Consider the following 13,391-nt stretch of genomic DNA (forward strand, 5'->3'; position numbering starts at 1 on the left):
TAATGCAGGGGGCGGCCATTTTGGTCCTGTCTCATACCAGTTAGTCCAGATGAGTCCAACGTCTGAGTCAACCATGATGAAGCAACGTTTCCACAAATTTGCAAACTATTTTAAAGCAACTCGAGCTACTTTTTAAATGGATTTAGCAACTTTTAAATGTAACTCAAACATTAAAATGAACATATTTTACGACACAAAAACATCATCGTCATTCTCAGCGATCGGGGGGGATGGAGCAGCAGCATCAACACAGGAGCTCGACCAATCATGAGTCAACCACCTTTTACAAACGTCTACTTTTCTTTAGCTGGGTCCATGTCCCATCTGCTAACATGGAGGGTGACTTATACTGCAGCAAAACAGCAGGGGGCGATCAAAACGCTTTGACAATCAACCTGCAGCTTCCCCCTGAAAATGAGTCGGCCCCACAGGTCAGCAGCAGGTGCGAGAGTCGCCTCTTCTTCACTGGTTGTTCCTGAATGAGGAGGCGTGTTCAAGCTGTTTGTGATTTGCAGAACAAAGCGACTGCATGAATCCAACAAACCGAGGCTGACATCTCAGTTACGCTGGCTGAGCAGCTTTCTTGTTTTCTGCTCTGAGTCAAACATGCAGCATCCACAGAAAAGGGGGTTTTGTGTGCCAGTGCTAGTCAGAGGGCTCTGCGGCCGAGAAACAATGAGACTGCATAGTTTTAGTTTCAGCCCCGTTTGCTGTGTTATTTCACCAGATTTACACTTTCACTTCCACGACGGACGGACTGTCAGCAGGACGTCCCGAAACAATGTGTAAACAGACAGTTCAAGTGTGTCTTTGATTTCTGCCCTCAGATTATCGATTATTGTTTTTTCTTGGGTCTTGAGCATCTCTCGTCTTCATCGTAACAGCACAGATACTTTCCAGACCGCAGGAGAACCCGCTCCTCTCGAAGCCAAGCCGCGTTATTTTCCTGTCCAAGAGCCGTTAGTCAAGATCCACGCTGGGCTGTTTGCACGACGTTGTTTTTCATTAAAAGGGTGAAAGCGGAGTTGATGAGGGAGAAGAAGAAGAAGAAGAAGAACTCAGAACAGAACATCGCAGAATGTGCAGAAAAAGGCAGTTTGTGATTTACTCATGTGGCCTGCGACTAATTAGTCGCCACAACGACGAGAAGCGACTCGTCTCCGCAGCCGCAACCAAACTGGGAGGAGCTCTGAGCTCAGCGCAGGAAAGTAAAGCGTGTGACGATCTGCAGCTCCGGGTCAGAGCTGACCCGCTGCTGAACTAACTGAGCTCAGACCAGTTTCCACCACTGAGGAACACTTGGGCCCATAAAAGGGGGGAAATGACCAGACTCCCCTCGCTAAAGCCCACCTGACCTACTTTCTCCTGCTGCGCGCGAGTGTGCACGAGAGAATGTGAGTGCACGTGGGAGACATTTGTGTGATAGCAAGCGCGGGAGAGGAACAAAGAGAAAGAGAAGTGTGTGCACGTACAATTTCAATACGTGCGGATAGGTTGTTTAGTGTTGTTGTGAGTCCATGCTCATGTGTGTGTTTGTGTGTTTACAGGATTTCTCATGTTGTGGGGACGTAAATCTATTCACACAGTTTCAGTATGGGGACAAAAAGCAAGTCCCCATAAGGTAAATTATGTAAATTTAAGGTAAGGGCAGGTTATGATAAGGTTAAAGTGAAGGTTTGAGTTAGAGTAAAAAGTAAAAAGTAACGTCGTCTGAAAAGACACAACTGTGTGTGTGTGTGTGTGTGTGTGTGTGTGTGTGTGTGTGTTACAGGCTGGCAGCTGAGGCCAGAGCTGCCATGTGTTTCCCAGCTGTGGTCGCCTGGCGCTGGTTTCGCAGCCTCGCAGCGAGCGAACGGGCAGAATATAAATACCGTCTTCCTTTCTCCGCTTTTCTCCTGGCGACGAACAACAGACGCCTTGTTTTACAGGAGAAAGGAGTCGGTTTCACCCTGAGAAACAAACTGTGTCTGCACAGATTCAGGCTGCAGTTCTCTGGGACCTGATCTGCAGCCTGTTAAAGGTTGTTTCAGTGCTGGATCTGAAAGTCAGAACTTCTTCTACTTCTCCTTCTACATGTTTTCATCACTATGAACAGGAAACACACTCACGTCAATCTGAACCCGTTTTCAGACATTAACGTTTGACTATTTACCCTCAAGTGGATTTAGAGCGTTCGTGGATTCAGTTGCTCTGAAAGAACAAAACTGCAGAGCCGAGATTTGAATCGAGAGCTTTTGCCGATGCAGCACAATTTCATGCAATCTACACGTCATGGGAAGTCAACGGGAAAGTGTGGGGAACATTCAGACGAGGGGTGGAGCCTCGTTAAAGCAGCAGGGGCGGGACCTGGCGCGTCGGGAATTCCCCTTTAAGAATGAGCTCTGACCTGTGATGGTCCGGGCACTACGAGAACTTTATAACACCCCTGAAGGACGATCCACGAGTCCACTGTCCCTCTGTATCCAAACACAACATAAGGCTGAAGACACACACACACACACACACACACACATTCCAGCACGCCACTGCCCAAACCGAATCAAATCCTCTCGTCTCGTCTCGTCCTCGCTGACCTACATTCTCACCTCCTGCCTCTAGTTTCTGAATCCCCCACGACTCCGACAGATCTGACCTGAGGAAACAAGCCTTGATCTCCAGGTATGAAAATCCCCTTTGAAGCCGCTCGACCCGGCCAACTGCAGAGATAACCTTGTTATTCTGTCTGGGGCTGTTTGCTCGCTTTACTGTGAGAACAGGCCTGATCCGGGGACACGCTTCCACCCTCAACTTCCTCCAATGACTTTATGGCTTTTTTGGAAACGTGTCAAGTCACTGAGTGCAGAGGCAAAGACCATCTAATGGTTCTGGTGGCTTGGCCGGCGAGGGACTGGGTTAAGTGGCGGGGCGAGGATTGAATTAGATAAGAATTACTCTGCCGTGCACGAGTAAACTAAATAAAAGGGAGTGTTTTACACATTGGGTCTCAAAGGCGTCTTTGAATCACCATGTTTTAAACAGCGTGAGGAGAAGGTTTTGAATGAACCTCGCTCGAGAGCATCGGAGCTCAAAGGGAGAAATTAGTCGACTCTCGACAGCTGATAAACTTTACTCTGACATGAAAGCTGCTCTCAGACCTGCACTGAACTCTGGGTAATCTCCAGACGTTCTCCAGAGGGACTGAATGTGGGAACGCAAATGTCTGAGCAACCGGCTCCAGACTTTCTGCTGAGTTTCTCCTGCCAGCACCCTGGTAAAAACTTTTATATTTATACGTTACATCCCAACCTCTGGCTGCTGCTCCACCCCCCCCCCCATCTGGAAAGTCCAGACCCAATTCTACAGACAGTCTCCGGAGTTCATGTCTGAATATGAGACTGAACTTAGAAACTGTTTTGTTCTCTGGAGGGATTCAATGAAGAAAGTTTAAAACAAAAAAGCAAGGTTTGAATCAGTGGATCTTGATTAAATCTGCTCATTTTTCATCGTTGAAGTTGAAAGAGAAGAAACAAATCACTAGATCATATTATGATTTTTACAATGGGCCTTGGTGTTGAGAAGATGCTTCTGTGTTTGTTTCCAGTTGAAAAATCATGTGAAACCAAGTCACGCGGAAAGAATCCAGACTTTAGTTCAGCAAAACCAACAAAAACTGATTCTTTGTTCATCAGCCAACATTCCTCACACATGAACAAGAGGACGGCCGCTCACATGATCACAACGACGTTGTTGACCAGACCTGCTGTTCTACATCGAGACGTTGTTCTCCGGTCTGTCCAGATCCCAGGAAGCAGCGATTCCCAGTGAAATCAATGAAACAATATGTGCAGCCGACGCATCGACGAAAAACATTCAGCCAAGTTTCACAGACATTTTTCTTTATTTCTAATTTAAGTGCTTCCTCTTGACAGACCCTCCGTCCTCCACTTGCTCTGAGGCAGGGTTGTGATGTTTTTTGAGACACTCTTCAGAAGAGACGACGTTCTCCCTCAACCCTCCGACTTCCTCGTTCACTAACATCGAACATTCACAGACTGGATAGACTGACGGGGAGCGAGACAAGTATCCAACGACCCGCTGAGGTACGTCCTGGCTCGGGAAGTCCAAACCCCTTTAGCCGAAGACACAACAGAACATTAGGGTGAGATTCCAAAGAGACGCCGTGGATCGATCATCCAAAGAGCGATAAACTCTTAACGGGCTTCAGGAACCTGGAGAGACGCTCCGATCGCCTTTTTGTCTCCGCACAGCACCAAGGCCGATCTCTAATGACTCAGCTCTTCAGCTCTCGTCTGATGAAGCACTAAGTATCCTGAGGAGGCCTTAGAGGATCGCATGAGAGAGAGCTAATGAGTGGAAATGGGATGTTTGGTTTTTTTGGGTTGTGCCTATCCTGTGTGTTTGTGTGTGTGTGTGTGTGTGTGTGTGTGTTTGTGGACGGGGGTTTCCAGGAAGCCCCTGTCAACACAGATCTGGGATCAGATAACCTCCCTCCCACTTCTCTCTCAGACCCGACCAGGAGACTGGTTTGTCTGAGACGATCCAGACGACGATTCAATTCATTCTCTCAAACATGGTTCATCGTGGACAGTTTGACATATTGTGCGTTTTCAGTCAGTCCCATGATGTCACATGACAACTAGAGACACGCCCCCTAACGAAGCCAGGTAGAGTGAGAGCCGAGGCCGACATGTCCCACAGGCGCTGGAAGCAGTTGACCAATCCCAATCAGAGCAGACTGGGAATGGAAGCAAAGGAACATGTATGACCAAACACCTGCCGTCACACGTGTTCGCCCTTAAACGTGTTTTATTCTGCCCCGCAGGGAACGGACTAAAAGAAGATGGCTTCCTCCCTGCAGGTGTTTCCACTAAATCATTACAGCGGTTTGACAGGTGTGTGTGTGTGTGTGTGTGTGTGTGTGTGTGTGTGTCTCCATCAGTGTGTATCATACAATGCTTTGTGTATGAGAGGTGTAAACTGCCTGTCAGTGTATGTGTCTCATAAACATAATGAATCCCACACTGACGCAGTTTTCCCTCCACCAGAGACGTTATGATTTACATATCACTTTGTGATCATGACCCAAAGAACCTGACACATTCCGGAGCAGATGGTTTTTTAACACGGTGAGAAAGTTCTTCAGCCTTAGTGGAGGAACACGTTGTCCGAAGGCCCCGAGTTCGTTTCTGTTGTTTCAACTTAAATCGTCTCGACTCTTCAACTGATTGGTCGCATAGAAAAAAGTAATTGTAAATATCCATCGTTCATATTGCACTGATCTTTTTCTCTAGTATTTATATTTTCCCTTATTTTATGTTCAAGCACAAACACACCACAGCGAATTCCCTGGTCGTGTCAACCTATTTGGCAATAAACCCAGTTTCTGATTGTTTTCTATGAAAGTGTCTAGAAATAACTCTTATAATTCACTTTAGTAATTTATTTTGATGATTATTTGAGGCGACTAATGAGGAAACTAACTAATAAGACTTTGCAGAACCAGAAATAACGAATGAATGAATTGATGAAGAGTACAGATTGTCAGTATTTGTATGAGCAGGTCTGCTGAACCCAGATCAGTGGAGATGAATCAAACAGGCTCCTTCCTCTCCTGCTCTTAATTGAGCCTGTGGACGGAGGGGAACCACATCGCAGCAGGACGGAGGGATTAGCGTCCGGAGAGCTCCTCAGATTAAAACCCACTCCACTGGATGTTTGACATTTCGCCTCTGCAGCCACCGAACCAAGAAATGACCCGAGGTCCCCGAGCTGTGCACAGAGCGTGCACAGTGCGTCAGGACACGGCACATACAGGAGGAGTGACGGATTTTAACATGAACTTAATGGAGTTTCTGCTCTATTACTCTATTGCTCTATGAGGGAGGTCACCGGGAGGTCAGGGGATGGTGAAGGTCACGAGCTGCTGCTTGAACCACCTCTCACACTTTAAACCTCCGTGAACACCTGAACGTTCACACTCTACTTGACCTCTACCGGGTAATCGCACACACTCCTCCGTCTCCTATACATGTCTGAAAATGTGAAAACTAATCCTGGATCCGTCTCCTGATCCGGATCCACACCAAAGCTAAAAAGAAAATCTTTCCTGACCCATTCACATGCTGCCACCGAGTTGGGTTGGCGTAGGTACGACGAGATTCAAGAGCAGGGATCTTTATGTTTGTGGACCGAGGCTTCGTCACCTGGGTTGTGTTCACCTCTGGGAGTCGGGACCCGATCAGGGAGCGAGTGTCTTCGTCCAGACTAAAACACAAAGCCTGCAGTTTTCAAACTACGTCTCCCCAGGAACCTCCGAGTGAGGACGAGTTTTAAAAATAAAACGTGTTCCTGTGGACGAAGCCTCTGTCCAGCTCCTGCAGGATCTCGCTTTTGACGAGGTTGCAATCTTTACATAAGTATTTCATAGCACAGTGTGAGTGACAGATGAAATCACTCCTCCTTGTTGAACGTGTGCTGGGAGCTGGAGAGAGTGAGCGGTCAGGAAGTGTCAGGGTCCAGAGGAATGTCCGGAGCATCCGGCAGGAAGACGAGACTTTGTAGAGCGAGCAGACGGAGGTGAAGAAGAAACAAAGAGTTACAGACGGAGGAAGAGACGAGAGGAAAGCGACGGATTTAGTGACGATATTTCACCTTCATCATCATCATCATATTTTCAGAGCTGATCAGAGTCACAGACATTTTGATCATCATGTAAAAGACAGAGAGAGAAAACGTTTCATCTCTTGTTCTTGAACTACAGCAGATCAGTCACAATAACTCTCATACTTCTTTTTGTGAAATCATAAAAGTTTTTTATTTAATTTCAGTCTGGTTTTGAGTCGGTGAAACTGCAAGTGGACTAAACGAGTCAGGTCTTGAGAAATGTGTTCCACAGATAGAGACTCCTGGGTTTCCGGTCTTGGTCTGAAACTTCAGGCCTCAGACTTTGATTTCCCGAAGTCACAGTCTCATGACGAAGGGAAGTTTTGATCTAATTCAACACATAATTATATTTTAGAAAAGAGTGTTAAGTTGTGTTTGCTCCTGTCGTGTCCCTTCAGCACAAACAAAGGCTTTCAGTAATTGCGTATGGTGAATTGCAATGTGACCCGTTTTCACATGAACACGTTTCCATTCCACTTGTGGTCACAACTGAACCATCTCGGCTACAACCGGCGGTTCTGTTCAGTGAGGGAACAGCGGAAGTCGACCTCGTGGACTGGATTTGTTGTTTCTGTGAAGTCGCTGTTTCCGAGATCAAGAATGAGCTTGAGCTTCTTCACATTCTTTGTTAAGGTGTCCACATACTTTGGTCTCCCGTGGTTCTACCGTCTTCTTCTCTTTCTCCTTCAGGCAAAGACTCGTGGACGTTCACAGGAGACGTGACGGTTATTTGCCTCTCAAATTCCTCCGTCTCTGATTGGTCACTTGTCAAAGTCCCGACCGTATAAAATACTTCAGCTGCACGTCCAACACAGTTGTCCTCTGGGAGGGGGGGACGGGGGGGACGGGGGGGCTCTGCAGTGCACAAAACGACAAATCTGCAAGTTGTTTAAATTCCTCGCAGCTCGCAGGCGTCAGGTTTCAGCCTGGGAGGAGCCGGGGGAGGGAGCTGAGGCTGTGACACAGCAGAGGAGCTGGTGTGGTGGAAATTAAAAATGAAGCTGAGGACAACGTTTCTTTTTTATTTAATTACGGAGCGTAAATAAAATGATACATGCTCTTCCATATTTTATAAATATCCTACATATGTACAGATGTTCTGACGGGAAAATGCCGGGTCGGGCATCGGTGAGAACGCAAAGCAATTTTCTTTTCCCAGAAATCACGTCTACTTCTTCTTCTCCGCTCGTAAATTCAGTTTTTAGAGCTGAGAAGAGGAAGTAGACGTGTAGGAAGAGGAAGAGGAAGTGATAACCTGAGTCAGGTCATAAAACAATGATAGTAATCATCACTTCATACAGGGTTAGTAACACCCAGCTGTTAAAGTACACAACGTCCAGGGATCAGAATCCTACACAAACATTTATTTTTCTAGCTTTTACATTTCCTTTGGTTGTCGTCTTTTTAAATACGTGTCCCCCTCGTCGTGATGACCAGGTGTTTGTCTTCTCCATCCTCAGTGGAGCGGGGCAGGGCCTTCGTTAGCTGTGGCGAGTCGATTAGCCTCGATCACTGGCCTCTTGCTTTTTATGGCTTTAATGAGAATTGCAGGAGGCCGAAGCTCGTGAGAGGAGAAGGAACGAAGCAGAGAGCAATAAAAAGCAGGAATCTTAAAAAGACTCTCACAGGCTTGTTTTGGAAGTATAGCTGTCTTCTCTTTTATGATGACCATGAAGTAGCGGCTCTCCGCGAAGTTCAAACCTGGAAGCCGCTCGCTGCCAGCACTGAGCTCAGGCTGCCAGAGCTGCAGCTGCTGTAACGGTTCACCTTTTTCTCCCTGGGTTCATCCTCCGACAAAACGGCACATCAATGCAACACGTCTGGGCCGAGTTCGACCGTAAACTAACCGACTGAATGAGCCTTTCACAGACATATCAGCGTTTGTTATTTTACAGCATAAACAATGCAGAAAATTACATCTTAAGTCAGTGTTTATGTTCCCAATACTAGTTCTCTAAGTAGGTAGTAAAGTGATATTCATCCAACAAGTTGGGATTAAATCAGGAAATTAAAAAGAAAAATTTGTTAAAAGCCAAAAGGTCTGAATTAGACCTGAAATACTGTTTGTATGCAAATTAAAATTATGATTTAACACAATAAATGATGCAATTATGGGACTAAAACCAAAAGTCATTACATTAAACCTAGAAATTATTGATTAAACTCGAAAATGGAGTCTTTTCAAGAATAAAATCTATATTATATTGAGATTATATTCAAAACTTTAAAAAACAAAAGATTGTTTTTCAAAAAACGTTAAAGCGTATGATGAAAGTTGGGATTTAAACTAAAAACTAAGCTTCCGGAAAAGGTCAGGATTGTATTTTTTTCTTATAGTTATTTATAATCAAGTTTATTATTATTATTAACTGTAAAATATCAAACCTCACTTACATTTCTTTGTCGTCAGAGTTTAAAAATGTCTCTACATCACTGTCAGCATCAGCTTCTGTGACTCCTGCCGTTTACACGATGCATTGTGTAAAGGAACGACCATAATAAATAAACAAGAGTAAAAGATGAGGAAACCGTTTTGCAGAAGTACAACTCACGATAAACGAGGAAACTCTGACACGTAAACATCCGCTATAAGCAGCTTAAATCCAAACCTGCGCTGATCCACACGTTAAACGCGTTTCTGTGCATCGGACCAAAGCCTGCACACGACTCGTGGTCGACCCTGGAAAACCCACCGAGCTTCAAGGAATGACGGAGCGGTGAAGCCCTGCAGGCTGGGTTCTGTTTATAGTCTCTCTTAGAGCGTTCTGGCTGCAGCTCAGTAATTAGAGATGTCTCTGCGGTTTGGGACAATGGGGCTTTGCTGCATCTCTTCAGAGTAAATGTCAGCGGAGGTGAGGCGGAAGCACGTGACCTCCGACCTCATTAAACACGTCGGCCATTTAAAAAAAAGGCTCATATAAAGTTTTCAGAGGTGGTTTCATCCTCATCCTGCTCTTTAAACTCTGAAGCTCTTCAACGACTGCAGGCGTCAAAGTGCTGAAAGTAACGGCTTCCCTCTTCAGAGCGTCGTGTTCACACCGCTCCTCCTCCGGTTTGACAGTTTAACAGTTTCCTGGAGCCCCCCCGACTCCTGCAACTCAACTCTGCTTGTTCCACAGAAAGAATGAAACTTATGAAAATGATTCCACCTGGGTTTTGTAGGTGGTAACAGCAGCTTTCTTTAATATTTAAACCCTTTTTTAAAGCTACACAGGAATTCACAGGATTAAATTATAATATTCAAAAGTTTAGAAAAAAGTCTGGATTAGACCTGGAATTGTGTTTATATACCAAATAAAGAATTTGATGAAACAATAAAAAGTTTTTGAAAATTGCTGATTAAACACAAACACGGAGCCTTTTCAAGAATGAAATCATCAAAGAGTTAATGTGACGCTCCTCAATATTCAAAATGTAACATGAAAGTTTGAGATTAAACAAAAAACTAAAGATTTTTTGTAAAATGTTAAATCTGATGATTACATTTGGGATCAACAGGTCGTTGAGTTTCAAAGACCCGAAAACTCCGGATTAAACCAACAAAAGTTTGTAATTTCACTTTAAACCTGAAAAAACAATAATCATCAAACAGAGTCCAAAGCCGTTTGTAGATTCAGGAAGTACCCATGATGCATTGTGGGTGTCCGTCTGCCCTGTTTACTGAAGGCGTGAACCAGCTGAGGGTTCGATTCTCTTTAACAACACAGTGACTCAGTGGGTCTCAACTGTCTTCAGTATAAATATGAAACGCTCCGGTTTCCTCCCGCTTCACATTCCTGCTCAAAGTGTCTGCGGCAGGACGCTGCTTCTACTTCCCTGTCAAATGGCTTTTTCCTTAAAGACTGGGCTCTTTGTTTCAGCTGCGATTAGCTGGCAGATACTGACGCAGGCGGGACGATATCTGAGACCATTGTGCCGCCCGCCTGCTCCTGGCACATATTCCCTCTCTCTCCAGAGCGAGAGCTGCAGAGGAGCTGCGCCGACACGACTCTGCTGCAGGGGGAAGAGAAAATCTGTTGAACCTCCGAGTGTTTGCTTTACTCACACAGGCACCTACGAGCTCAGCGGGTCTGGTGGCCTTTGACCCTTGTTCCCTCTCGGGATTTTCAAAACGCACCAATGAGAGAGCAGGGAACTCTTTACCCAGGAAGCAGAGTGGCCGCCGTTTGAAGGGAAACCAGCTCTCAGCGTTTGTTTTTCTCTCGTGAGCCAATCAGCCGCAGCGATGACGAACACGACGAACGCTCAGAGTGACTCAGGTGTTGCTGCCGTTACCTGGCCGACGTGATCACAGAGAGCTGTGGATCGTAAGTCCACCGCACTGACAGAGAATTACCATGAGTCACCACTCGGGAAAGTGCCTCATCCACACACACTGTGAAACCCACTGTTACACAACCTGAAATCATCACAACAAACTGGTCCCACAACTCACATCTGTATCCAGAGGAAAAGTTACGATGACGACGGGACGAGCTGTTTCCCCACGAAGAAGAAAAACAGATTTTCATTCAAACAGGAAGCCGATGAAACGTATGGGAACGCAAGCTGATTATCAGAAACTCGCTCCGCACATATTCAGACATTTTACCCGGGAGCTGGAATGAAAAAGTTCCAGAGCAACTGACTCCGACATTTACGTTCTCACACGCAGCCCCTCTGGGAAATTTCAGGGAAATGTGCGGAGTGCAGGTCTCAGAGCATCGTCGAGTCGCTGTCTGCACAACCGGGTCCGGACTTTCTCCAGAGTTTGTCTTTAGCACATAACACAGCAGGAGCGTTTCCAGAAACCTGGAGCGTCCAGGTGAGCGGGGGAGAAGCAGACCGACGCAGGAAGTAACGTGTTGACTCCGACGCCTGTAGAAGCAGTTAAGACTCTGCTGATTCATCGATTTGATCGATAATTATCAAACTTTCTGTCCTTATCGATTGATCACCTGATGACGGGATGTTTGACGAAGATATTAATAAAAACAAATCTCTAAAAAGTCGAAGCTAAAGACGAATACGAAGTGGAGGAACATTCACTGAAAGATGTTTTCAGTTAGAGTTGGAGAAGTTTTCTGGAGACTTGTAAATGAACAGATGCAACAAATGCTGTGACGCTCTGGATCCTGATTATTACTGTGTAATTCTCTACATATGATGCATGTGTGTATGAATATGAGACTCCAGTCATTGGAGTTGGATTCTGAGTCCTGGAAGGAAATAAAACTGTCCATTCAACAAGTGTCTCTGCTGGCCGACCAATCAGAAGCTCCGATTCAGACTATTTATAACTTTACTGAAGTTTGTTTGGGAGGAAACGAGGAAAGAGGAGCGGAAACAGCACAGACCCAGTGGGTCAGAGGTGACGTTACCGGGATGTACCTGCAGGCGGCCACGATGCGCGTGTGTGGTATTCTCCAAAGAGTCCCAGGTGATAATCTGTAGAACTCATCACGTTTCAGTACTGACTCACTCTGTCTAATGGAGTTGATCTGATTCATTCTGTAACATGTCCTAATGAACAGAGGGGACTCGAGTCTCATTCCTCCTGCAGCTGCCAAGATGCACAAACTACAACACACACGTTCCTCACGAGTCACAGAGAGTCAAAGAGTCAGATGTGTCAGACGAAGAGTCAAAGAGTCAAAGAGTCAAAGTCCAGAGTCTCGGACATGTCGCAGGACAGAGAAGCTTCTTACCTCCCTGAAGAAGTTATCCATGGTTAGTTTAATCCCCGGGGGTTTACTGTGAGGAGACCGCGCGTCCGCTCGACCCCGCTCATGGGTTGATGGTGCGATTCCAAGCAAAGTAAAGGGAAGCGGCTCCGGGGGCTTCGGTCCCTGACGTGCGCGGACTCAGTGGAACATTTACTCTTTGTTTCATGGGTCACAGCTGCAGCGCGCACTCCCGCACACACAAGTCCAACTCGGGGCTCCTCGGGTCCCGGAGCGCGGACTCGGCTCCGTGCGCCCCCGCTGTGCGCGCCTCCGTGCGTCACGACGCTCCGCGGCTCCGTCCGGTTCGGTGGTGGGTTCGTGTCGGTCCGCAGCCAAACGTGCGGGCCGAGGACAGGCCGGGGAAACTTGTGAGAGTCTGGTTCAGAGAGTGAGTCCTCGGTGGACAATGATCCTGAAGCTCCTCCTTCTCCTGCTCCTGCTCCTGCTCCTGTGCCTCTGACTCCTCCTGCTGACACCAGGCTGAATCCCAGGGAGGAGGTGCAGGTACAGGGACATTTCACCATCTGCTCCAACGACCTCATTAGTATTCATCTGTTTACTCAACTTGTGCCATTTCCTTCAGTTGCGTGTGGCATCATCATGTCTGTGCCACGTTTAGCTTTATTCTTTTACTTATTATTCATATTTTTAACTTTTATACCTGCTGAAGAAACTTGTACTTGTTCTTCATGTTACAGCTCTTATGTGCTCATGTTTTTATTTACTTTTCTTGCTTTGTTGTCATAAATTATAAATAAAGTTTATGATTATTATTGTTGTAGTTGTTTAGCTCTGCTGTGCACGTGTCTTGTGTTCAGGACGTCCTCTTCTGACCTGGTGCAGTGTCGTTTCTGTCTGTTTGCACCGAGCTGTTGACTTTTCCTTGTAGCTTCTCAGTCTCAGCCGCTGGTATTCAACGTTTATTAATATTGAACATGTCAAATCAAATTCGTCACCTTCACCGGACACGTGACGAGTGTGAAGCTGAGGAGATGAACGGTTCAGACTCAGACAGTTTGTGGA

General features: G+C 46.2%; 1 protein-coding gene across 2 annotated transcripts in view; it reads right to left on the reverse strand.

Moving 5' to 3' along the window:
* myo10 (myosin X) overlaps window positions 1-12,885 on the reverse strand; it is a 72,020-nt gene extending 59,135 nt beyond the window's left edge. For both annotated transcript variants that reach the window (XM_034614172.1, XM_034614173.1), the window contains exon 1: window positions 12,351-12,885. In XM_034614172.1, coding sequence (XP_034470063.1) covers window positions 12,351-12,371 — 21 coding nt within the window. In that variant the 5' untranslated portion in view covers window positions 12,372-12,885. The remainder of the gene's footprint in view (window positions 1-12,350) is intronic.
* Window positions 12,886-13,391: the final 506 nt, after the last annotated feature.

This window comes from Hippoglossus hippoglossus, chromosome 17 (genome assembly GCF_009819705.1).
Source record: "Hippoglossus hippoglossus isolate fHipHip1 chromosome 17, fHipHip1.pri, whole genome shotgun sequence".
Lineage (NCBI taxonomy): Eukaryota > Metazoa > Chordata > Actinopteri > Pleuronectiformes > Pleuronectidae > Hippoglossus > Hippoglossus hippoglossus.